Source organism: Lutjanus erythropterus, chromosome 13, assembly GCF_056507025.1.
Source record: "Lutjanus erythropterus isolate fLutEry1 chromosome 13, fLutEry1.hap2, whole genome shotgun sequence".
In the NCBI taxonomy this organism is placed as follows: Eukaryota; Metazoa; Chordata; class Actinopteri; order Lutjaniformes; family Lutjanidae; genus Lutjanus; species Lutjanus erythropterus.
Window position 1 is genome coordinate 2,009,366 of NC_139329.1, and position 24,524 is coordinate 2,033,889.

The 24,524-nt window shown below is 38.6% G+C and overlaps 1 protein-coding gene across 1 annotated transcript in view; it reads left to right on the forward strand.

Moving 5' to 3' along the window:
- Positions 1–24,524, forward strand: part of LOC146315985 (uncharacterized) — a 136,133-nt gene that overhangs the window by 106,358 nt on the left and 5,251 nt on the right. Inside the window, exons 22-44 of the mRNA XM_084734553.1 lie at positions 3,580–3,742; positions 6,755–6,822; positions 8,348–8,405; positions 8,655–8,829; positions 9,937–10,043; positions 10,281–10,427; positions 10,519–10,628; positions 10,758–10,901; positions 13,304–13,429; positions 13,552–13,669; positions 14,124–14,244; positions 15,568–15,698; positions 15,801–15,877; positions 15,973–16,039; positions 16,185–16,299; positions 18,332–18,414; positions 18,502–18,693; positions 18,774–18,929; positions 19,165–19,235; positions 20,353–20,397; positions 22,104–22,154; positions 22,259–22,453; positions 23,078–23,359. Of these exons, the coding sequence (XP_084590679.1) occupies positions 3,580–3,742; positions 6,755–6,822; positions 8,348–8,405; positions 8,655–8,829; positions 9,937–10,043; positions 10,281–10,427; positions 10,519–10,628; positions 10,758–10,901; positions 13,304–13,429; positions 13,552–13,669; positions 14,124–14,244; positions 15,568–15,698; positions 15,801–15,877; positions 15,973–16,039; positions 16,185–16,299; positions 18,332–18,414; positions 18,502–18,693; positions 18,774–18,929; positions 19,165–19,235; positions 20,353–20,397; positions 22,104–22,154; positions 22,259–22,453; positions 23,078–23,359 (2,802 nt within the window). The remainder of the gene's footprint in view (positions 1–3,579; positions 3,743–6,754; positions 6,823–8,347; positions 8,406–8,654; positions 8,830–9,936; positions 10,044–10,280; positions 10,428–10,518; positions 10,629–10,757; positions 10,902–13,303; positions 13,430–13,551; positions 13,670–14,123; positions 14,245–15,567; positions 15,699–15,800; positions 15,878–15,972; positions 16,040–16,184; positions 16,300–18,331; positions 18,415–18,501; positions 18,694–18,773; positions 18,930–19,164; positions 19,236–20,352; positions 20,398–22,103; positions 22,155–22,258; positions 22,454–23,077; positions 23,360–24,524) is intronic.

Here is a 24,524-nt window from a genome sequence, read left to right on the forward strand (position 1 = left end):
TGTCAGTACAGTTCATTCAGAGGCTAAGCAGGGATGGACTTGATTGATTTTTCTCACACCTGATTGGTTCTCCAGTGTTTGTAGACAGTGATGTTCTGGATCACTTGCTACATATCTTTGGTGTCTTGATGCAAGCTTTCACTCTTACCTCTTGTGGGGCTGTAAGCTTCCTTGTCACCTGTCTGAGGGCAGCTTTTTGGCTCTGGATAGAGCTTTCATCTCCCCATGTATCCAGGCTTTTTTAGTGGACTAAAAAACAAAACTTACCTGCAATCGGTATGAGGGTGAGTAGATAATGACTGCATTTTCATTTTTGGGTGAACTATCCCTTTAAAATGATAACCCAGACTCCCTTTCTGTAGTTTCAGGAGTGGGGTGTAAAGTGTTGTCGTGTAATCATTTCATGCAAAAGGATACCATTATTACATGTACATTGTTTCATAATTATGGAATGAGATTGAGGCTGTTTGAAAAGGAGTCCTGCATGATGACATCACCAGAACTGGCCAATCAATGAGTTATTGTAAGTCCATGTGTACACCTCTTGGTTTGTTTGTACAGAAACAACAGTGTATTGTTTTTTGGACCACATGTTAAAATATGTGGTGAAGAAAATGTGAGAAAAATGAGAGTGCATTTTAGATTTCTGCAGAATATTTATAGTTAGTTGCTGACATGCCAGTGCACATGCTGTTTCTGTCAAACGACTTGTTAAATCATTTTGTTCTTGCAGGCAGTGCCAGCTTTACTAATGCCACCGCAGCAGGCAGAGTACACCATACTGGCACTTAATGACCCATCTGAGTTTATTTTCAGTTTATGCGTCTAAATTCAGGTTAGTTTCACGACAGCAGGTGCATTTCATTCATGCATCCCAATAACAACTGATCCCAGGTCTTCCATCATTATAACTTTGCAAGAATAAAACCTCAACTCAGAACAAAAACTAAAAATATAACTGAAACAAAACAAAAACTGAAGTGAAACTAAATATTCAAATAAATAAATTACACAAACATTTACGACTTTTAAAAAACTGTTTAAAAAATAGAACAAAACAAATTAAAAAACAAAAGACAAAGAAAAAATATATAAATTATAATAATCCTACGTGTAATGGCGCAGGGCGTTTTTTTCAAAAATGAGAAGATGACAAGAATTCTGCAAACCACTGCAGACAGACAGTGAAAGAGGAACTTTGTGTGTGTGTGTGTGTGTGTGTGTGGGTGTCTGTGTGTGTGTGTGTGTGTATGCGTGTGTGCGTGCGTGTGTGTACAGATGTTTGCCAGCTCACTTCCTGATCTGACAGCAGACAGACAAGCAGCAGCGGCTTGTACACAATGACTGAATCAAAAAGACGACAGCAGGATGATCTGACAGAGAAAGAACTTCAAGCAGACAGGATTCACAGCAACGACTAGAAGGAGACAGACAGACGAACAGACAGGAGAGACAGACACAGTGTAGACAGACAGACAGGAGGAGAGTTCCAGTCATGCTAAATAAGAGGTTTAGTCGCTCTGTGAGGTGGAGAGGAGAAACTGAGCAGGATGAGGTAAGAAGATGATGGTGTGTGTGTGTGTGTGTGTGTGTGTGTGTGTGTGTGTGTGTGTGTGTGTGTGTGTGTGAATGAGTGTCTCATAGTGATGATGAGTGTGATGATGGTGAATGTTCCCATCAGTGTTTGACAGTAGACAGGCCTGCAGTGTTTTTGCTCACATGGAAAAAAGGTGTAGTAAGAAAGATAACATGACACAACATTATTATCAGGTATGTCAGCTGCTGTTATTTCAGTGGCTTTCTCTCATTTATACAGTAACAGAACTTAAAGATAGAAACTCAAATACTGCTTTCTTTTACTCATTCTCACACTTGGAGTCTGCTTCATAAAAAATAAAGAAAAGAAAAGAAAAGAAAAGAAAAGAAAAAAGTAAAGAAAGGAACAGACGTTATTGGTCACAACTCAATAAATGAGTACAGGCAGAAAATTGAGTGAGCGGAACACAGAAAATATAAGTAGAGTAAAAATATAAATGAATAAAACTAAAAATATGAAATTAACAAACTGTACACACAGGCTATATCCACTATATATACTTTTTACTTAAACAGATATGTAGATATGTGGACACAAGTGTGCAGGTTAATTGCACACATGTAAATACACACATGGTGTGTAGCATTATACTTAGAAATAATACTACTTTGTAAATGGATAGAATATTGTATGTATATAAAAGGGTTGCAGATTGTAAGCACTTTCCTTAATCAGTCATTGGTAACATTAACAATCACTTAATTAATTGTTATTAAAAGAAAAACAAAAATTGCTTATACCAGACAATACCAAATGTGTTTTTTTTTCCACCGTCAATCAAAGCTTTATTTTCAAAGAAACATATTTGATTTTCTCACGTTTAATTAAATTCAATTCAAATTGCTTTATTGGCATGACATAACAATGCACTCATTACCAAAGCAAAGCATATCTGAAAAAAATGCTAAACATATTTTTTTCAGTTAAAATAAATACACATACCACATACTACCAGAAAACTACAACTATCACTGTGACATCACAGCCTCCATGTCACATCAGATATAGGTTGCTGATTACATTTTTTTTTTTTTTTTAACTTTGTGTGTATGTTATTTGACACCAGAAATAAATCATGTAAACTAGTGAGTTTTGATAATTGCATGAAAAAGAACATGTTAAATGATATGTCATTTTAAGGGTTCAGTATCATCAGAAATACAACTTCTCGACTGTATTATATTTTAGTTAGCACTGAATTGGCATCTACATGTTAATGTCAGTGCTTCCCTGACTGTGGGCTGATGGGAGGTTTGAGGTGGTGTGTGGTGTGTTAAATGTCATCACTGTGACACCAGTGTTATCAGTGCTGCTGGTTTTGCACGCAACATGAGCTGATTAGGAGACTGAACAGAGAGAAAGAGACAGGCAGTTTCCAGTTGTGTTGATGCTCTGGATATGATTCATCTGTCTGCTATCTGTCTGTTGCCTTTATGTTTACACGGCTTATCAAGGGGTGCATTTAGTTTCACTGTCATACCTTTTTTGTAGCCAGATTATGTAATTCTGCTACATGTAGTCCATTACTCCCCAGGCCTGCATATACAGTATGTGCACAATATTTGGACTTTCGCTCCTTCAGTCAGTCCTGGCCTTGGTGCTTTACTACGCTACTCAATGATGTGGTTTCTCTCTGTTCACATCTGTCATAGTGAGCAGCATTACCATGTGTAACTACACTTCAGGCAACCTGTTTCTATTGTATAATTTTACACTACAGGTAACCTAATGTTGGGGTAGAATGGGTGGCTTTGGCTCAGTGGTAGCACGGGGTCATCCACAAATTAGAAGATCGGCAGTTCAATCCCCGGCTTCTCTGAGTCTGCATGTCAAAGTGTCCTTCAGCTAGTGGACCCCAAATTAAGGAGGGGATACATGAACATGAGAAGTGTTGTAAAGCGCTTTGAGTGGCTGGACAACAAAAAACTTTTGGAGCAGAATATTTACTTCATTGATGATCTTTCTCTCACTTTTGCTTCCAGGAGAAGGAGAAGGAGAGGAAAGGAGAGAAAGACCGAGAGGGCAAAGAGAAAGAAAAGAAGAGTTCCAACGGTCACGTCTTCATCCCAGTCAGTCTGTCTCCTTCCACAGCCTGTCAGCACTGCACCAAACTTCTGCACAATAAAGAAACATTCCTCTGCAACAGTAAGACTCACACACACAGTTTTTTTTCTTTTCCCACTCCTTCCTTCCTCTTTTTATTCCTCCTCCTCCTCTTCTGTGGCCACCTCTTCCTCTTGTAGTCTAGTGCTTTAGTAGTTTCACTGTGAGGAATCTGTCTTGTTTCCCTCTCATCTCAGCTTTCTCACAGTATGAATCCACACATCAACTCTACAGTCATATTGACACTCTGTTTAATGGTGACGCTTTGATAAAGTTTGATTCGGGAGTTCAGAGTTTGTAAGAAGGACACATTCCAAACCAGTAGGAAAAAAAAGCAGAGCCTGGGGACATTTGCTCCTTGATGAATCCTTCTGATTCTGTTCTCTGCATCTACTGTAGGAAAATATGAATTATTATTCTTAATAATTACTAAAGTGGGACTACCTGCAGCAGCAGTTACCGAGGCCCTAACATCTGTCCATCCTCACATACTTTGTAGAACTGCACTACAACTTTGTTGTTGTCATTGTCACTAATGAATTATTTCAGTCCTTGATCATCACTGGTTTGGATTTGTTGAGAATAAGGAAAATAGAAAAACGCTAACCAGACTTTTCCTTCATACTATAAAAACTTTTTAATAAGAAGACCTGCAAGCAGGTTTCAACAGGGTCCAAGCAGGTTGCAAAAGACATTTTAGAGCACAAGATCATATGCTGATGACTTGAAAAATTAAAATTATGAAAAATGTTGTCTCTGTCTGGCCGCTTTTGAGATAATTGCTAAAACTTTATCTTACAATGTTATCTTGAGGTCAGTGAGTGTCATTGCCTGAATAATGGGGGGAATTCGCTATATAACCAAAATAAGCAAATGAGACCATCAATGAGAAGATCAGCTATTTCTGGATCATTTTTGTAAATGCCTCCCACCTTGTCTGCTTGCAGATAGAAAGTCTTTGTTTACATTTTCAGTTGTAAAGAGTAGTACGTTAGCTAGTTAAAAAGAAATAGTAAGGGATTTTTATTGAAATCATTTTATTTTTGATGTCACATTTGTATGAAAATTCCTCGCAGCAGCTTTATTTTTATTTATAGACCCAAATGTTTTTTGAGACTTGCATATTTCCGACTTAAATATAGTGATAAGAAGCCTGTGAGTCACTGTGGTGTCCTGCTTCACTGATGTAGAATATATGTGAACAGACGGTGTAGCTCATAACTCTGTTAGAGTTTAGTATCAGATTAGCGTCAAGTTCCAACACACACTGAAACACACACTGAAAGTGCAAATAAGAAAAATCAATTAAGAATTAAATGGAAATGAAGGTTTTTTTTTTTTACATTTTAATTTTCATTTATCAATGTTGTAGGTCTATAAAAAAGTTGAGGCAACTCAAAATTTCAAGTCAAAGTATGGGAATAGATTTTTGAGTTTTGAGCCCAACTCAAACTCTTATGTTTAAAAGAAATTTTACCAACTACTAATCTTTTGTTGAGATCATTTACTTTTCTTCTTTCGGAAAACAAAATCTTTTAGTTTTAGAAACCCCTCAAAACTTATTCAGCTCTACTTCACATGATTCAAGTGAATGTTGGTTAAATAAAGGGAAAATAAAGACAAATCAGGTCCACAGCTCATTGTGACCAAATTATTGAAATAATTAATTTTGGAGTTTCTAAAACTCAAAGCTTCAAGTTTAACTAAAGAACAAAAGTAAATGATCTCCACTAAAGATTACAGGTCAGCAAAACTTTTTACTGTTTATTTCAAAACATAACAGTTCAAGTTGGTCTCAGAAATCTATCTCAGTACGCTGCCTTGAAATTTTGAGTCGTCTTAAATGTCCCAGCAAATGTAGTCTTACATTTACCAACTGTAAAAATATGTAGTCTATAAACCAACATTTAAAAAAATGTTTTTATATTCTGTTAACTAAATTGTGTGTCATAGCCTGCATCTGTGGCTTGGTGCCTTTACTCTAAATTTGACGGTGGCTTGTCTTCTTGAGTCTCCATAAACCTGCTGTGGCTGCCAGAAATGTCTCTTTTGATCATAAAGGTTGCAGACGACCTCTGGTCTATAAAGATACAGGAAGGATTCATATGTTGTGAGTGTGTTTTGTCATTGTCATAGTAACTATAGCAGTGTGATCTCACATGGTGCAAGATTCACAGAAAATACTGACTGCAGAGTGTTGTGGGAACTCACCTTCCTGATGGTGACAAAACACAAATTAGAGTAAGTCTCCAGAAAATGATTATTTAAGTCAGTGTAATGTCCTCTGAAGTGATGGAAACACAACTGTGTGTGTGTGTGTGTGTGTGTGTGTGTGTGTGTGTGTGTGTGTGTGTTTGTCTATATGTGTGTGCAGGAAATGGAAAATGAGATCATTGTGGCTGTGTATTTATAACTCACAGACAGTGAATGTGACATTGCAGTTGCTGTATGTATTGTCAAGTCAGCAGAAGTTATCTCAGGCATCTTTCCATTTAAGGTTCCAGCCAATCTCTGCAAATGGTAAAAAATGTTGATCACTCTCTCCCAAAGCCCAAGACAACATAATCAAATGTCTTGTTTTGTCCACAATCCAAAGATCTACAGTTTAGTGTCACAAAGGAGAAAAGAAACCACAAAATATTCACATTTAAGAAGCTGAAGTCAAGCTAATCAGTTGATGGTGCAGCTCTACTTTTCTTGTTGAGCAGGTTTAGTCTGTGCTCTCTTTAATATTATCCGCAAAGTTCCAAATGACCCAATGATTCCCACCATGAGCAAGCACTTAGCAACAGTGGCGACAGGATAAATTCCATTTTAATAGGCAGAAACCTCGAGAGGAACAAGGCTGTGAGTGGGCGGACAGCTGCCTTGACCTTGGTTGGTGGAGAGAGAAAAAAGAGAGAGAGAGCAGGAGGAAAGAGAACGATCAGCAGCAGTCATTGTTTTTTGATAATATGCATGACTTGAAAATACTCAGGAAGTTCACATTTGATGATGACGAGATGAATATATGAAAATGCTTGTTCCTAATCACGATCATGTGCTGATTTGCAGACTGTGGCGTCCATGTCCATAAGTGCTGCAGAGAGAGTCTGTCTGTCTGTACAAAAAGCAAAACAAAGGTAGGTGTGACACATACCACAGGCATGGTGACCCTCATGCATGAGCGTTTTTTTTTTACTTTTCTCTTAAATTTGGTCTTAAAGCAGTAAGAGGAAAATACAAAAATCCTATGTGAGATTCATGAAGGGTGCACAGTCCAGAAATGACACTGAACAGAAAAAAGAGAAAGAGTCATGATCCCTCACCAACCTCCCCACCTTCCGGGCTAGTGGGCCACCGCATTCAAGATTCTCTGCATCACGAACATCCAAATAGGATGTTTATTTAAAGGGATAGTTCACCCAAGAATGAAAATTCAGTCATTATCTACTCACCCTCATGCCGATTGAAGGTGGGGTTTAGTTTTCTTGTCCACAAAACACTGCTGGAGTTTCACAGGAAAACAGAGTTCCACAATGGCCAAAACAGTGAAAGTGAATGGTGACCAGTTTCCAAATGTTAAAAAACAACAGAATAGAAACAGAAAATGTTTGCATACTGCTCTTCTGGTGTAATCCAAGTCTCCTAAAAACCCAACATCCCAAGTTGACTAAAAAAGTTAATTACACCATGTTTTTCACTGTAGATCCGTAGCTTGGAGCCATGTTCACATGCACATGCACACTGTCTGAACTGGGTGTGTGTGGTGTGACGGTGTGTAAATGACATGCTGAGGCTTGGATTATGCCAGACAAGCAGTATTTTATGATTATTTTCTTACAGTTGCTTTTTCTGTTTGGAAATTGGTCACCATTCACTTCCATTATTTGGGAGATTCTGCAACACTGTTTTCCTGTGAACTATCCCTTTACTGAATTTTTATCTTTTAGGAACAGATGTGGAGATGGAGCTGTGATGCATACATGACTGGTCTGCTGAGCAGCAGTTTTTAAACTGAATCAGATGTGGTGTTAATTGTAGAAGTTCGGGGAGCGTCTGTGTTACTGCTGCAATATGTATATATAGACCGATCACCAAACTGTCTGGAAGAGCAGGAAAGCGACAGCAGAGAATTCTTACAGATGATGGTGGATCAGATCATTTTCTAAGTTGAGGCTTCAGAGCAGCACACAGATTTTGAAGAATCAGTCTCAGTAACCTGATCATCTTTAAATGTCAATGTTTCAAATTATTAAATGAATTAATAGTTGTATACCTGGGTCTGGGGTCTGGGGCAATTTTGTTCTTACTGAAGAACAAACAGAAAATATGTACAGTACAGTATTGATGAGTGCCATAGAAGTTCTTAAATAGTCTGCAAGAACATTTTTTTCAAATCTGTGAGCATGAGGCCCAATGTTTCTGCTTTTTCTTTAAAATTATCTTTGAATTTATCACTTTTAACTTGACAGTGGAATAAAAAAATAACATAAAACTTAGAGATACTGTTGCAGTTGAACCATTTATTTACTTTTTTCTACATTTTTGGAAGAGTATACATGATGTTTTTGTTACTGTTGATCAACCTCTCAGTGACCAGACTGCATTCTGGTTAGAGACCAAAAGGACCATGTCCACCTGATAATGTCCTGTGTTTGTCTCCAGCAGCAGTCACTGGGGCCAGAAGCTGTTCCTGGGTCAGCTGTGAACATGAGGAGTAAATGTAAGAACACACACTGAACAAAGCAACAAACTGTTGTTGATGAACTTGCTCGCTTATTTAATCATCTTTTCCACTGACTTCATCACAACAAAAGAACCTGGGATGTACCGACCATCAAAGATTGATGACATTTTGTAGTTTTTCTTTGAAGGTTAAGTGAGCACACATCACAAACTCTATGTAGCTAATGATGTTATCAATCTCAATCCCACATCAGTCTTAAATGTGCACTTTGATGTTTATATCTAGCCACATCTTCAACCTCATCTGTATCATCCACATCGTCCTCATCATCACGGGAACGCTGGTCCACAGCAACCACCCCCGATGACCAGATTCCTGTGGTGTTTCCACGGAGGCACCCCAGCATCTTCAACCAGCACAGCAACCTGTCAAAGAGCATCTCCACCAGCAACATAGCAGGGTGAGAGACACAGTCCAGACACACAACACAACAGTGTCTTTGAGCACGATATACTTCTAATCAGGCACATTCATGACATGACTTAATAACCGTAATATCTCTCTGCTCATGCTCTCCACTCTCTCTGCTACACTAAATCTTCATTTAAAGCTGCTTTGTATTGATTTTTGGTCACAGGAGTCAGAAAAAAAAAAAAAACAAGTTCACAGATGTGCAAACAGCACAGCAACAGCATATCACTGCTTTGTGGTTTTTATGCATAACATGCTAGCAAAAAGGTAGCAATGTTGTCAGTCATTTGCAGTGGTGTTAGTGTCTTCTTAAAATAACACTGTTTTGATCTTTGGTTACTAATTGGAAAAAGATGGAGAAGCTTCATTGTCGAGGAATGTCTGAGACTGTATTAATTTGATACTGAATAAAATTAATAAAAAATATCCAATATTGCAATTTTAAAATAAACAGTATACTACCATACACAGCTTCCAGTTCATTATCATGGCCTCTAGAGAAAAAATGCTTCACTGGGTGGAAACATTTTTTTGTCTTTAAATCAATCAATCAATAAATTGCATGCAACAAAGGAAGGAACAGCTGGACAAACTAATAAACCTAAAAACCTATAATTAATCTGTTATAAATCAACTATGAAATGAATCTGCATCTTTTTTCATAACTGATTGATTGTTTCAAGTAATTTTTTTCTGCATCACCTTATATTATCTTGACTAGACCTGCAACATTTGATCGATTAGTTAGTTGCAGCCCTAAAACACTATATCAGGCTGACAATTTCACCATATTATATATTAATGTAATTCAAAGGAAACAGAGAGTAATCAAGTTACATTAATTTAATATTGCAATACTTGTATTATATTACTGACTGTCACAGAATACATTTTTAAAGCAACCCTCACAACCCTGGGAATTCTATAATAAATGTTGATAAATGTCCTGTTGACATTCACCTTGCTAGATCACGAACTTCCTTTAAATCACTACAATAAATGTTTTTTCACGCGGTGACATTTCCCTTGTTCTTGTTATTAGTAGAGAGTACACTCATTCAAAACTCTTTCTTGTTGACGGTTTGATTCCTTGTAGGTTAGACGATGTTCCACTGAAAGGTCTGAAGTTTCTGTCACAGTCCACTGACTCACTTCATCAAGGGAGCAAAGTCAACGCCTCAACTGAGTCACTCACTGATGAAGGTAGCATCAACACACACACACACACACACACACACACAAAGACTTACATACATGAGCTGTGAAAACGTGGAGACCCTGGAGACAGTGTATTTGATTGTGTGTCTGACAAAGTTGATCAACACAAAGTTGTGTCTCTGATGGTGAAGCAGATTCCTGCGTGTGCCCTTCTGAATGCTCATTGGTGTGTGTGTGTGTGTGTGTGTGTGTGTGTGTGTGTGTGTGTGTGTGTGTGTGTAGGTACTGAGATGATGGACAGTCAGCTGATGGGAGAGTTTGAGTGTGACATTAAAGATCTGGAAGCTGATTCGTGGAGCGCCACAGTGGATAAGAAGTTCTTGAAAGCACTGAAGAAAGATGAGATCAAGAGACAAGACGTCATCTATGGTAAAACATGTTGGGAGGAAGGTCAATTTAAGATGTAAATGCTCCCATCACATCCAGGCATGAGGAGATAAGAGTCTTTGTCTCTCCACAGAGTTATACCAGACAGAGTTCCACCATGTGAGGACACTGAAGATCATGTCTGAGGTGTATTATAAAGGCCTGCAGAAGGAGCTGCAGCTCGACACGCACACTCTGGACAAGGTGATGAATGTCTCAGGAGCAGTTTTGCTTCCAGTATGAATGTGAATATGTTATATATTAATATAAAGGAGAAAAATAGTCATTAAGATCCATTTATTAAAGGCTGCTTTATTGATGATTTCTCTGTAGATTTTCCCTGTTTTGGACGACCTGGTGGACATGCACACACAATTCCTCACCCTGCTGCTGGAGAGGAAGAGAGCTTCATCAGCTGAGGGACGAAACAACAACAGCTTCCTCATCTGCAGCATCGGGGACGTCCTGGTCAACCAGGTGAGCAAATAGAAGACTCCACCTGCCCATGGGACAGTGTTTGATAAATGATCAATGCTTACAATAATAACAATAATGATGATAATAATAATAATTATATATATATATATATATATATATATATATATATATATATATATATATATATATATATATATATATATATATATATATACATATATATATATATATATATATAGTGCTTTTCATACAAAACATAATAAATAAAAATGGGAAATACAATAAAAAAGAAAGAAAGAAAAATCAGGCAATGAAATTAAGATAAAACACATTTGAAGGTATAATCAGAAATTTAAGGCACTAAAGGTCATTGACAGCATAAACAACCTTTAAAAACTGGGTAATGCTTCAATTTCCAGGTCCCATATTTACATGGCAGAGGTAGTAATTATCAAATAATATATTTGACATTTTTTTTATAAATTACCCAAATATTGCCTCCAAATTACCCCCAGGTTTAATTTTTAATTCTGTGTTATTTGGCAATTAACATTTTCATGTAGTAAGTGGTAATTACAAAGCAACATATTTGAAATTTCCCTAAATTTACCTGCAAATTACCCCCAAATTTCTAGTGAAATATGTGATAGTTATTTTATTTATTATTTAAAGTATTTTCATGCAAGTAGGTAGTATGTATTAAAAGCATTTTAGAAATTTCCAGCTACTATGTGCTTCTTTAGAAATAGTGGTATATAATTATTAAATAATGTTGGGGTCATTTTCAATAAATCTGGGGATAATTTTTAAGAAATTTCAGTTATGATATTTGCTAATTATCACATTTTTGCATGTGGGTGTGCACCTACCTGCATGAAGGCTTGTGAATTAACACATACTTACCATGAAATTTGGAGGTAATTTGCAGGTAAATTCAGAGAAATTTCCAGTGTAATTGTAATTGGTAATTACCACCCACAACATGAAAACTGTTCTGGCTAATTACCACTTACTTAATTTCCACCTCTTTGCCATGAAATTATGGGACCTGGATACTGAAACATTAACAATACATATACAATACATATACATGTATACAAGTTGATTAAAATGCATTAACAGCAAACTAAAACAGCATAAAAGGGCAGTTAAAAACAACCTGTTGAGCATGGACTACATTGTGCTAACTTAGTTTTTCTACTATTGTAGACAGGCTTTAAATGCCATTCAAAAATCTCAACCAGTCCACCTCCTTGATATGTTTGGGTAGGCTGTCACATAATTTGGGAGCTGGAAAAAGCTTTGTCTCAGTTTTTCTTGTTTTTTTTATTTCATTTATTTATTTTGGCATGATTTTGGGTGGTGGGGTAGCCAACAGAAGACTGGACTAGACTGGATGTTGTTATTTTTAGATCTCTTGTGCCCAGTTCACACTGCAGGATTTTATCCCTGATTTATACTGAAAGTACAGGAGATTCCCAACTAAAGCCCTCACATCAGAGGCGAGTTAGTGTTTGCTCTGCACTTGTAAATTGGTGCTTGATCGCTTTGTGTGAGCTGTTTAAAGATGTGACCTGTGAGCTCGCCGATGCCTGACAGATGTCAGAAATATATCAAGCAGGTCTAATATCTGGTTTTGTCTGGGAGCCATACAATGAGCTCTAGCCAATGAGAGCAGACACAAGCTGAGGAAGGAGAAAAAAAGAAGACGAAAAATGAGAAATGGTTTAGTAAAGTACTAGCTCCACCCTGTGCAGCTACAACAGTAACATGCTGCACACTGACCACATTTACATGCACACAATCTTCCTGTTTTTCACCTTATTCAGAAAAACAATGTTTCTGCTAAGCTGTTTACATGGCTAATGAAAATGGATATTCCACTAATATTCCCGTTCACATGGAGCTGTGCACACTAAGAATATGGAAAAGTGGAACAGCTGTAGGCCAGTGGACTCTTATTTAGGTGACTTTTATTTGTGCAGTCACCTTCTTGAAAAGGTGCTCTTTTTATGACCTGCGTCTAATTCAGAATATTGTCATATTCTGAATAATAGTGGAAAATCAGTGTGCAAGTAAATGTAGCCATTGATGCTTCAGTATTGATCATCTAATGTCACTTCTTGCACCTGTTTTTCTGACAAAACATAGTTTGGAGACCAGACGGATTCCTACTGCTGAAACATCTTGTCTTGTGTCATGTCATTTTCTGTGCAAAGCAACTTCAACATTCCCAACTATAAGACAGAAAGTTGTGCAGTGTGAACAGTACAGCAATCTGATGACTTTGAAAATCATGTAGTGTGGCCACGGCACTGGCAGTATTCAGGCAGAAGTTTCTCCTGAGGATGGTACCAAAGTAAAGGTCAACATTTACAGGTGACTGACAAATTCAGTTTCATTTTGCCTTCCTCTTCTCTGAGTATTGTTTTCAAATTCAGTTTTCAGGCTGCAGCGCTGATTGTATGAAGAAGGTTTATGGGAAGTTCTGCAGTCGCCACAATGAAGCTGTTAATCTCTACAAAGATCTGCACGCCAAAGACAAACGCTTCCAGGCTTTCATCAAGGTCAGAACTCATCTCACACCAGCTCCTGTCTCTGTGGTTAACACAACAGGCAGGTCTGTTACAGTGCTTTGCCTTTGCTTGCATGCCATTTGATTCTCAAGTGTATCTTTGTGTTTGTGCAGAAGATGATGAGCAGCAGTATTGTGCGGAGGCTCAGTATCCCAGAGTGCATTTTGTTGGTCACTCAGAGGATCACTAAATATCCTGTTCTGATCCAGAGGATACTGCAGCACACGAAAGGTGAGGCTGAAAACTACAAGTGTGTTGCTGTGTTAAATAGAAACATGTAACTACCTACTGAATAATCCAGTATATCATAATATATCATAAATTCAACAATATGATAAAGCTAAATCTTGCAAGTCAGTGAGTTGTCAGCAACACTTTCCCACAAATGTTTCATAATAAAAGCCTTGTTAGAAAGTGAAAGAGTTACGGCTTTTAATATGAAACAGATACAGGAAGTATTGAGTTTGTATTAACAGCATAATGCATTGACTTTAACAGGGCAAATAAGCAAATAAAAACCAAGTTTTGAATTTTAGAATTGAAAATAAAGGCCTGCTTCATATAAAGGCCTGGTGCCTTCTGTAGTTGAGGTAAATAAATGGTCATTATTTTAGGAAATTTGGTAAATGGACTAAACGGTGGTGGAACGGATATGTTTCATTTGTTACCCTTCCTTCTCTGACAGACTCTGATGAAGACCACAGCTGTGTGTGTGAAGCGCTGCGCTGTGTGAAGGAGCTGATCACGGCTGTGGACAGTAAAGTCAATGAGCAGGAGAAGAAACAGAGACTGAAGGAGGTCTACAGGTACACCAGTCTGACTAGAAACTACACACTGTGTGTTTGCTGTGCTCGGGTCAGATGTTAGCATCAGCTGCTGATGACTAACTGACTAAAATACTGTTTTCTGTTCAGGTGGTCCTTTGAGAATTTGAAAATCCCACTGAGGGCCAAATCCACAGAAGGATTGTGTAGCTTTTGCAAATGCTAAACCTGCACAAATGAGACAAAAAGACACACAAATTTTTAACTTTTTTGACTCAAATGTTGCTTAACCATGTGATCTGCTGTCTCAGCACACTTTAAGAACAAATGTTAGTGGGACAACTATGCAAAATAGCAGATGATCACTTAACAGAAGCAACGGCAATATCTTTGTGAATCGGACCTTGAGACGGGGCAGATAACAGCAGCAAATGAATTTATCAGAGGCTGCCTTCCATTCTAAAAGTTGTGAGCAGTTTGAAGAGTCTAAAATATATTACCAAAGCTGAGGTTCAAAGGCCGTCGAGTTCTTTGAGAAAACAATCTCACCACATTAAAGGAGAAGTGTGTGATTTCCAGTGGCATCTCATTTATGTTTTCTGTATGTATTCTATATCTCATTTATGTACATAAATTCCTGTAATTATTACACACTGGTCCTTTAAGTCCAGTGATAGCTGATGAATATCCAAAAGCTCCAGAACAGCCACTGGCTTTCAGTCATACAGTCAGCAGTGTTACAAATCTAAAATGTGACTTGGATTTTGAGGTCAAAATTCATGTAGCACTTCTTAATTTCATTTTATTTCCTCCTGTCAGCAGTGTCATATTCCTAAACAAGCATTCAGTCAACTTTAATCAGATTTAAAAAATTAGTTAATTTTATGTCTGGACAATTAATCGCAACATCCAAATCACAGAGCCAGAACCAAATTGCAAGGAAAAGGGAAAACGTGAGAAAATATCATTGTAATGAGGTACTGTAGTGCAGCAGAGATGACCTGGCCTAAAAACGTTGTTCTCCAGATGAAAGAAAACATGTTTGTTTGATTCAAACCTCAATAAATATCACATCCTCACAATTTTAATAGTTTTTTTTTCAGTGAACATGAAAATTGTAAAGCAAAACTGATCATTTCCGTTAATTGCATCGTATATTGCAATTTCAGTCAAAAGAATCACAGTATGACTTTTTTACCAAATCATGCAGGATGTGAAGATTGAGTGTTTCATATTTAGGTACAAGAAGAACAGGAGTGTCCAGAGTGAAGCAGGAGGATCAGCTCAAAGTTTTACTAATGCACTAACACAGTATGGGCAAGAGATCCGTGACTGACAGGTCAACATGTTTTCTGTGATCTCCAGTCGGACTGACAGTAAGTCCATCATGAGGATGAAGAGCGGTCAGATGTTTGCTAAAGAGGACCTGATCAGAGGAAGGAAGCTGCTGCATGATGGAGCGCTGCAGCTGAAGAACTCCGCTGGGCGACTCAAAGGTTCAACGTGTTTCCACTCCTCGTGTGTCTTTAAACGCATTCATGATGTGTGATACTAATAATCCACGATGTTGATCTCACCTTTGTCTGTTGGTGTTACAGATGTCCACGCCATGCTCCTGTCTGACGTGTTGGTCTTTCTTCAAGAAAAAGACCAGAAATATGTCTTTGCTTCATTGGTAAGGAGCAAATTGTATCTTAAAATTTAATGTTCAGTGCATCCATATGTTCTGTATTCTCATGAAGACCTTGATTTGTAACTGTCTGTCCTCAGGACCAGCGCTCCACAGTCATCTCTTTACAGAATCTGATTGTCAGAGAAGTAGCCAATGAGGAGCGAGGTCAGTCTTCTATTCTTTCCTCTGTTTTATGAATTTTATTCTTAAGCTTTGAACACATCGTCGTCATGCAGCGTTTTCTGGCAGACAAACAGACCTGTGTCTGTGAGGTGATGTCAAACACTGACTCGTCTTGTGTCTCCTGCAGGTCTCTTCCTGATCACAGCTGGTATAGAGAGACCAGAGATGGTGGAGGTGTTGGCCAGCAGCAAGGAGGAGCGAAACACATGGAGAGCCATTATTCAGGACGCCATGCACTGCATGTGAGGACACACACATAAAAACATGTTGTCATTCAGACTGTAACAAACTACATCAGAGCTCTGTTTGTGGAGGAACCAGATGACACATGAGTTCTGTTTAGTGGATTGTGTTCTGTGTAAATTTAGGGAGAAATTCTCCAAACACTGTTCTCTTAGAATGAAGATCTTCACAGTGTGACTACATGTTCATCACTGTTCTTTGGGACATGATAATGAGTGAATATATCTTTTTATATGCAGTTGTTTACACCCAGGTGTATATAGCTTAGCATGGCAGAGACTTGGATTACACCAGACAAGCAATATGGAGGCATCTGGAGTTTTTTCAGTTGTTTTTTTTCTGTTTGAAAACTGGTCACCATTCACTTCCATTGTTTGGGAGATTCTGCAACACTGTTTACCTGTGAAACTCCAGCAGCATTTTGTGGACTAACAAAATAAACCCAACCCTCAATCGGCATGCGGTTGAGTAGACTGAATTTTCATTTTTGGGTGAACTATACCTTCAATGCAGCACTTCTGATTAAAACAGATTTAATAACTCACAGGCTTTTGGACTTCTACAGCCCACATTAAAACTATTCTTGCTTTGGCCCCAGTTTTGAAGGGCTGCCATAACTTGAGCAAACCACCAGATGTCACTGTTTGAGGGTCTGAAGCCCCGAGCTTTGAATCTTTTTTTGGCACAAATAGGAGGAAAGCCTTGAAAAGAAAGGTGGGGGAATCTCTGACCTAGTCCGCCTGTCTCCCACTTGGGCTCTCAGTTGCACTGCTGGAGCCCAGGCTGGCAGGGGGGGCAGTATTGTGTATCTACCATTATTGTTATGATTGTGCCACTACACTTCCTAGAAGCTTGTGACAACTCTGTGTCAACTATGAAAGAGTCATCACCAAGAGAGACAAGGCAAAGTCATTAGATAGTAAGATTATAGGTGCCTTAGAGTTTATTTATGTAAAGCCACTAGTAAGCATAAACCTTTCTCACTTCTAATCAAGTCCAATATCCTGTTCCTCTTGCTTGTGTCATGGTGATGGTTGTTTTTAAGAAGCCGACTTACAGATTACTTTGGCTCAGTCAGGCTGGATGCTGGTGATGCGTGCCTTGTGTCATTGAGCTCAGCTGTGATTCTCTGTGTGCTGCAGAGTGAAGCAGAAAAAGATTGTTAGTCATTTCACTTAAATTACACAAATTACAAGAGATCATTCTCACTTACCTCATTCTCCAGCCACCCCTGATTGCTGTATAAATGCAATTCTAATGGTTATTATTATAATTTATTATATTATTTGTATTATATTATTATTATTATACTTGGTTAAATACTCAATTCTGATTTGTCAATTAGTTTTCTAAGGTCTGTTATTTCTGTAGAAGACTTTTAGGAAGAACAGATCACTGCCATGGAATAATAATACCAATGATAAATCACTAAAATCTTTTTAGAAATAATATTTTGTCTTAAATAATTAATTTTTTTGGTACATAACTATGTAAAAAACAGGATTATGTACAGCGAGAAAGTCACTATTACAAAGTAAAACCATAAAATCATTTTAAAATTAATATTTTGTGGGGTTTTTTTTCTTTTGTGGTAAGTAACCTTGTAATAAGTGGGATAAACCCCATTAGGCTTTATTTCACAATAAAGACCTGCCCACTGTACAGTATCCCTTACTTATTGCATCACATTACTGTATGTTGTGTTATATTATATTCTATATAATGATGATAATGATAATTACATTATCATAATAGAATCATTATAATATTACACACTATACATTTTCCTTCACTCTGCCATGCATGCTGTACCCTATTTTGCCCATGATAATTTAAAAAAAGCCTTAACGCTTTCAGAGGACTTCATCTGCCCATCATTACAGTTCTGGCAAATTTTCCAAGATGTTCAAGTGTCAGATTCTCCCACCTCCATCAGAACAATTTAACAGTGCTGTTTTGTTACTTAAATTTGTTTGGATGGAGAACAAAGCTTGTTGGATGATAATTGAACATCACACTGTGTGTTTACAGGGAGAAGGACGAGGACGAGGGAGTTCCCAGTGAGACAGAAGAAGACAGGAGGCAGCAGGAGAACAGAGCAAAGGAGGTCCGAGGTGAGTGACCGAGTTAGAGTTATTATGTTATATTCTGCTCTGTGTGTATGAATGATCATTCATACATGAACTTGTTTTCTGTTCTAGAACTTCTCAGAAGGAAAGATGAGCAGATCATCTCCTTATTGGAGGAGAAGGTCCACATCTTCAGAGACCTGGGCGACTGTAACCACGCCCCTGATGATATAAACCCATCAGTCAGGGAGCGGATGTTATTCAGGGCCACACCTGATGATGTCACAAAGGGGGAGCCAATCATAAGAGATGCCCTGAGAGAAGGTGAGCAGATGGTTCTTTCATACTGTGTGTCCTTGAAATGAAAAGTTTGTGTCTTAATATTCTTCCTCCTCTCTCTGCAGTGGAGACGCTGCACACTTTAGTCAACAGTGGGGTCGGTGGAGCCGGCTGCAGTGTTCCAGCCGGACTGACAGGGGGCAGTGTGGGACCGGTGTGTCTGCCCAGGAGGGCCGAGACTTTCGGAGGCTTTGACAGTCATCAGATGAACAGCAGCAAGAGTAAGACACCCAATCATGGAGGTTATAAACACACAGTTAAACAAACTTCCCAGCACTTTTGTGGATGTTATTTCATTTTGCTGCTCAGTTTTGAGTCATGGCCGGTGTTTCCTCTGAGGACTGATTTTATGCTGACAGCATGGCAGCAGGTTTGTCCCACGTGTTGGCTGGTGACCACCTGCTGTGACAAAACCTGCTTCAATCCCTCCACTCCTCTTTTCTTCTCTGTCTTCAGATGGAGAGAAGGAAGAGGGGGATGAATCACTGGACCTCCGCAGGACTGAGTCAGACAGCGTGTTGAAGAAGGTGTGTGTGTGTGTGTGTGTGTGTGTGTGTGTGTGTGTGTGTGTGTGTGTGTGTGTGTGTGTGTGCTGTCTATATATGTGTCTCCACGGTGCATTATTTATGAATGCATTTTGTTCCCAGATCTCTTGAAAAATGAATCTCTGTGTCACTGAGTGTACCTGATAAACAAAGCAACAATGTTTCAAAGCTGCTGGTTGCTGCCTGCAGTTCATAACTGTGAAACTCACACTCACAGTGACCCCTCTACATAATGATTTTCACTTCTGTTATTAATCACTGTTTAATTAAGATATTAAGAGTTTTGTAGGTGTCAGCCTTCTCTCCAATATAATGGGACTTAATGGCGTTCGGCTTGTGATGTTCAGAGCCAAAAAAATACAAAATACATTTGAAAAACTTAATTTCTTTCCAGAAATCATGACCCAGTTAATCAAGATGATACACACACTTTTTTGTAAGCAGTTTGATGTAGGAACTATTTTCTTTCTACCAAACTGCACCCACGAATCATATCACAGCGCCAGCTAGCTCAATGAGCTAACATTACAGGCCAGCCGAAGATGATGACATTAAAGGAGCAAAATGTTGCACTTGTATGTGGAAAAATGCTGTTTTTGTTCATATTTTAGTAGATATTGCATGAATTCTTTTTGTCATGATAATCGTGGAGTGAAAATCTGATATTGTGACAGCTCAAGCTAATGCAGTGTGAAAAGCCCTTCAGTGATGCTGTGTATAGTATAAAAAGTAGAGTACAAAGTAAGCCAGCAGTAGCATAATAGCTAACATGACATAGAACACCATCTGGAGAGTATAACGGTGAGCTCAGAAGCTGCTACAGTAGAAGCAAAGAAAATGTGTGTCGCAGACAGAGCAGCAGACAAAGAAGACACAGTGTCACAACAGTGTTGTATCATTTTCCACTCCGCTCTCCACACCTCAGCTTCAGCCAAGCAAAATCAATATCTCACTGCTGTTCATAATCTTTACAGACTCCCTGCCAGCATTATATAACAGTATGGCTGTGTGGATGTTGAATGTGCTGTAAATATTAATGTGTATGTGTGTGTGTGTGTCTGTGTGTGTGTGTGTGTGTGTGTGTGTGTGTGTGCCTCAGGGAGCCACTGCCAGCCTACAGATGCTGCTGAAGAGAAGCAATGAGGTAAGTGTGTGTGGGCTTCTTATTTCAGCCCTGCCCCACCCTTTGGCCTGTTAGTAACACTCACTGCAGTGTTAATGTCGTGCTACACTCAGAAACAGTTGTACTCCTGGCATCATTTGTATGTTCTTAAACAATTCATAAAACCATACACCTACAAGTTACAAGAATCATTTATTCATCATTCTGCAACACAGGGCTGTACAACCAAATGCTAGTTGTAGTGTCTTTATGCTGCCCATGATACAAATAATGGAAATTAAAGAAAAATAATTATAATAATAATAATTTTGTGAAAATATATTAGTTTTGATCGAGGGTCTGCAACTTTCAGCTCTGGAGCTGCATGCAACCCTTTAGCCCCTCTCCAGTGACTCACTGTGACTTTGGAAAAAAATATGGAAATAAATGAGAGTGATTTCTTTAACATTTTAATTTATTATTTGTGAAAAAGGTCAGACAACTCAACATTTCAAGGCAACATACTGCAGTTAGTTTTGAGTTTTGAGCTCAAGTCAAACTCAGAGCTTTGAAATGTTTTATCAACTACTACTGATATTTTGTTGAGATAATTGAATAATTGAATTGAATCTCTGAGTTTTAGAAACCCCTTAGAATGTATTTAAAAAATTGAAGTGATTCAAGTGAAAGTGAACGATGGTTAAAATTTTTAAATACACATTTTTTGAGTTTCTAAAACTCAAAGATTCAAGTTCATCTGAAGAAGAAAAGTAAATTATCTCAACTAAAGATTATAGGTTGGCAAAACTTATTCATTATTTCAAAACATATATATATATATATATATATATAATAAGGCTTTGTCACTCACAACTAACAAAAACATGTCTGGACAACGAATTACATCTGTCTTGTTCTTACAAGATAGTCAGTATGACAAGGATATTTAACTTGGAATTACAGCATCCTTATTTTTCTTGTGGGAAACCCTGTGGATGCAAATCTACAGTTTCTGGGTCACAGCATGTGGGAAAATTTTTATTTCACTGAACTTAGAATTGTAAGTTTATTCAACAAGAATATCTGTCTTTGTTAATGGTAGAAATATATGGCATTGGAACAAAAGTTTCATTGTTGGTCTCAAGAATATCATTAAGGTGAACAAGGTGATCCAAGTTGGCAGAACTCTTCTCTAAATTTGTAAACCTGAATAAAGTCAACAACAGGAGACAAAAACTGAGAAAACAAAACAATCTGTCGCATCACATTGCCTTGATATTTTGCGTTTTCTCAACATTTTCTTTTTAACAGTGCAAGAGCAAAACATAAGTTTGTTTGGCTCAGAACTCGAATCTATTGCAGTATGTTTCCTTGAAATTTTGAGTCATCTCAGCTGTTTTTTTTTACACTGTAACGCGATTCCTACATTTGCCAACTGTAAAAATATGTGGCCTATACACCAAATAAAAAAATTATATATTTTGTCCACTAAAATGTGTGTCATAGTCTGCGTCTCTGGCTCAGTTGTCTTGAGTCTCCATAAGGTCGCTATGGATGCCAAAGAAAAATAAAAGTCTTCAGGGAAAAGAGAGAATTTAAGAGTTGTGGTTCCAGACAGATTTCTTTTTTCTTTTTCTTTTGATTGTAAACGTTGCAGACCCCTGGTGTAGGTTGACAAACCTGCCCATGCTAAATGTCAGACCATCATTATTGAAACCTTGTTGTAATTTAATTCCGTGTTTCTCCAGCAGGTCCAGCACAGTGTGACACATCTTCACAACCTGCTGATCTCACTGCAGGTACAGAAACACACCTGCACGTCCTCTACAGTCAGTAAAAACATGGCCGTGTTTACGCTTCACTTTCCCTCTGATTAATCCCAAACATCTTCTCTGGCCTCCAGGCTGTGGTGGTCCAGCAGGACTCGTTCATCGAGGACCAGCGGCAGGCCCTGAGCGATCGGCTCACCGCCAACTCCTCCAGACACTCGTCGTCTTCCTCGCTCTCCTCCTCGTCCTCCTCCCGCCCCTCCTCGCTCATCGAGCAGGAGAAACACAGGAGTCTGGAGAGGCAGCGACAGGAGGCCGCCAGCCTGCAGGTTGGTTTTCAGTGCTGCTTCCTCTTCAGCAGCTCGGATTCATCTAAATGTTATCACCATTTTTTTTAAATTCAGCAAAAGAAAATGCAAATGAACGCTGGTGTCTATCCACTGCCATGATGTGATTATTAGGAGATAAGCAGTAGGTGGCGCCAGACAGGTGAGATTATACCACTGCAGAAGAAGAGGGTGTAACATATTAATTTAGTGCATCTCAAAATAATGAGTTATTATCTTAAATGAATGATTAGGTATCCTATCTCAAAGTAAAGACTTAGATGCCAAGTAATGATCAGAAAGGTTCTCATTATAATGACTATAAGGATCCTTTGTTTGATCTCACTGGTGGCCTCCATTCCTCATAGATCTGATGTTTTAGTCTGCTGCTGTTTTTCGTCTCTTTAGTGGAGCAGTGCTTCAGTGTTTAAGTCACATGTACATGTACACATTATTTATTCACTAAGTCCAGCTCCATTGCACTTTGTAGCATTTTGCTCTTACTGAGATACCAACTATTCCACCTCAGTAAAGCGTAAAAACTTTGTTGAGAATTTGAGATATTGTTTTCATTCACACACACACATGCAAATGCACAGTCTGATACCTCTGTGGCTTATTTTTCAGAAACAGCAGGCTGCACACCAGGAAGAAAAGAGGAGAAGGGAGAAGGCATGGGAGGTGAAGGAGAAAGGTCTGGCAGAGCGGGAGGAGAGGCTGAGGCTGGAGGAGGAGGAGACCAAGAGGAGGCATCAGGAGGTGACGGAGGAGAGAGATACACTGCAGAAGAAGAAAGAGGAGTACCAGAGAGAGCTGGAGAGGCTGAGGGAGGCACAGAGGAGGCTGGAGAGAGACAAGGAGGCTCTGAGGAGAGACACTGAGAGACTGGAGGCCATGAAGAGAGACGAGGTCAGAGTCCAACTGTGATGCTGATGAAGCTTTGTGTAGTTCAAAACATTGAAGCCATCTTTGTGTATTTGTGTCGTGCAGGCAGAGGTGCAGCGTCTCTCCTCTGCTCCACCCACACAGGTCGACATTGTGTGGAACTTTACTCACGACTGGCTGAGCTCACCAAACACAATAGAGTCCAAAGAGCCAAACTGTGTTTGAATGTGAGATTGATCCATAGTCAGTGTTTACTTACAGTAGAAAGCAGTATTTTCATCACTTTACCTTCATCAGACAGCCCTATAAGGCAGGAAATAGCTGTAATATAAGCAAACATGGCTCTCTCCAAGCAACGAGAGTCCTTTGGCAAAAGTAGTCATTTTACACTGTCTGTGACATACTGCACAGGTGTAGACAATGAAAATGTAGTGAGAGGTGTCCTGTCACTGATAGAATGTTGATGTGACTGTCAACAGATCACTTTTACAGTGTATTTTTGCTGCGCACATCTTGTTGCAGTTCTACACTTAACCTGATAAAGATTTTTTAGGTGTCTAACATCCGTGTTACTGCTGACCCTGTCCACAGCAGAACACTGGGCCTCATTTTCATATTCTGACCTTAAATTTCTCAAACAAAGGGCTAGTACGCATGTGTCACGTCAGATTCAGCAAATGTTCATAACTTCAGATAACAGGGTAAATGTTTCACTTGTGTGTATCTGAGTGCACGTGCATGTGACTTGTAAATTTGCATAATTAACGACCCAGTAATACCATATAAGGCTGTGCTTCCTGTCCCATATGTCAGGAAGTGTTCATTCATGAAAATTAATGATGCTCTGCTTTCAGAGATCTATAAAGGGAAATCTGTCTCTTTAACAGCATCAGCAGTGGAATTAAAAGACCTGCTAAAGCAAAGAAAACGGGAAGAAAAGCGAGTGCTGTTGATGTGTTGGACTGTCACTGAAAAAAAGCAGATATGTCTCAATATGAAAATGGCTTCAAAGAAAAAATACACCACACCACAGCAAGGGAAGTTTTCATCACAAAGACAAAGGACAGAATAAGCAAGGGTGTTCCTGTGGACAGAGACATAAACCTGCATGTCAAGATATACAGTCAATACACCTGACAGCAGGTAATAATGTGTCAATAAATTAATGTTTAGAGGCTTTATATGTAAA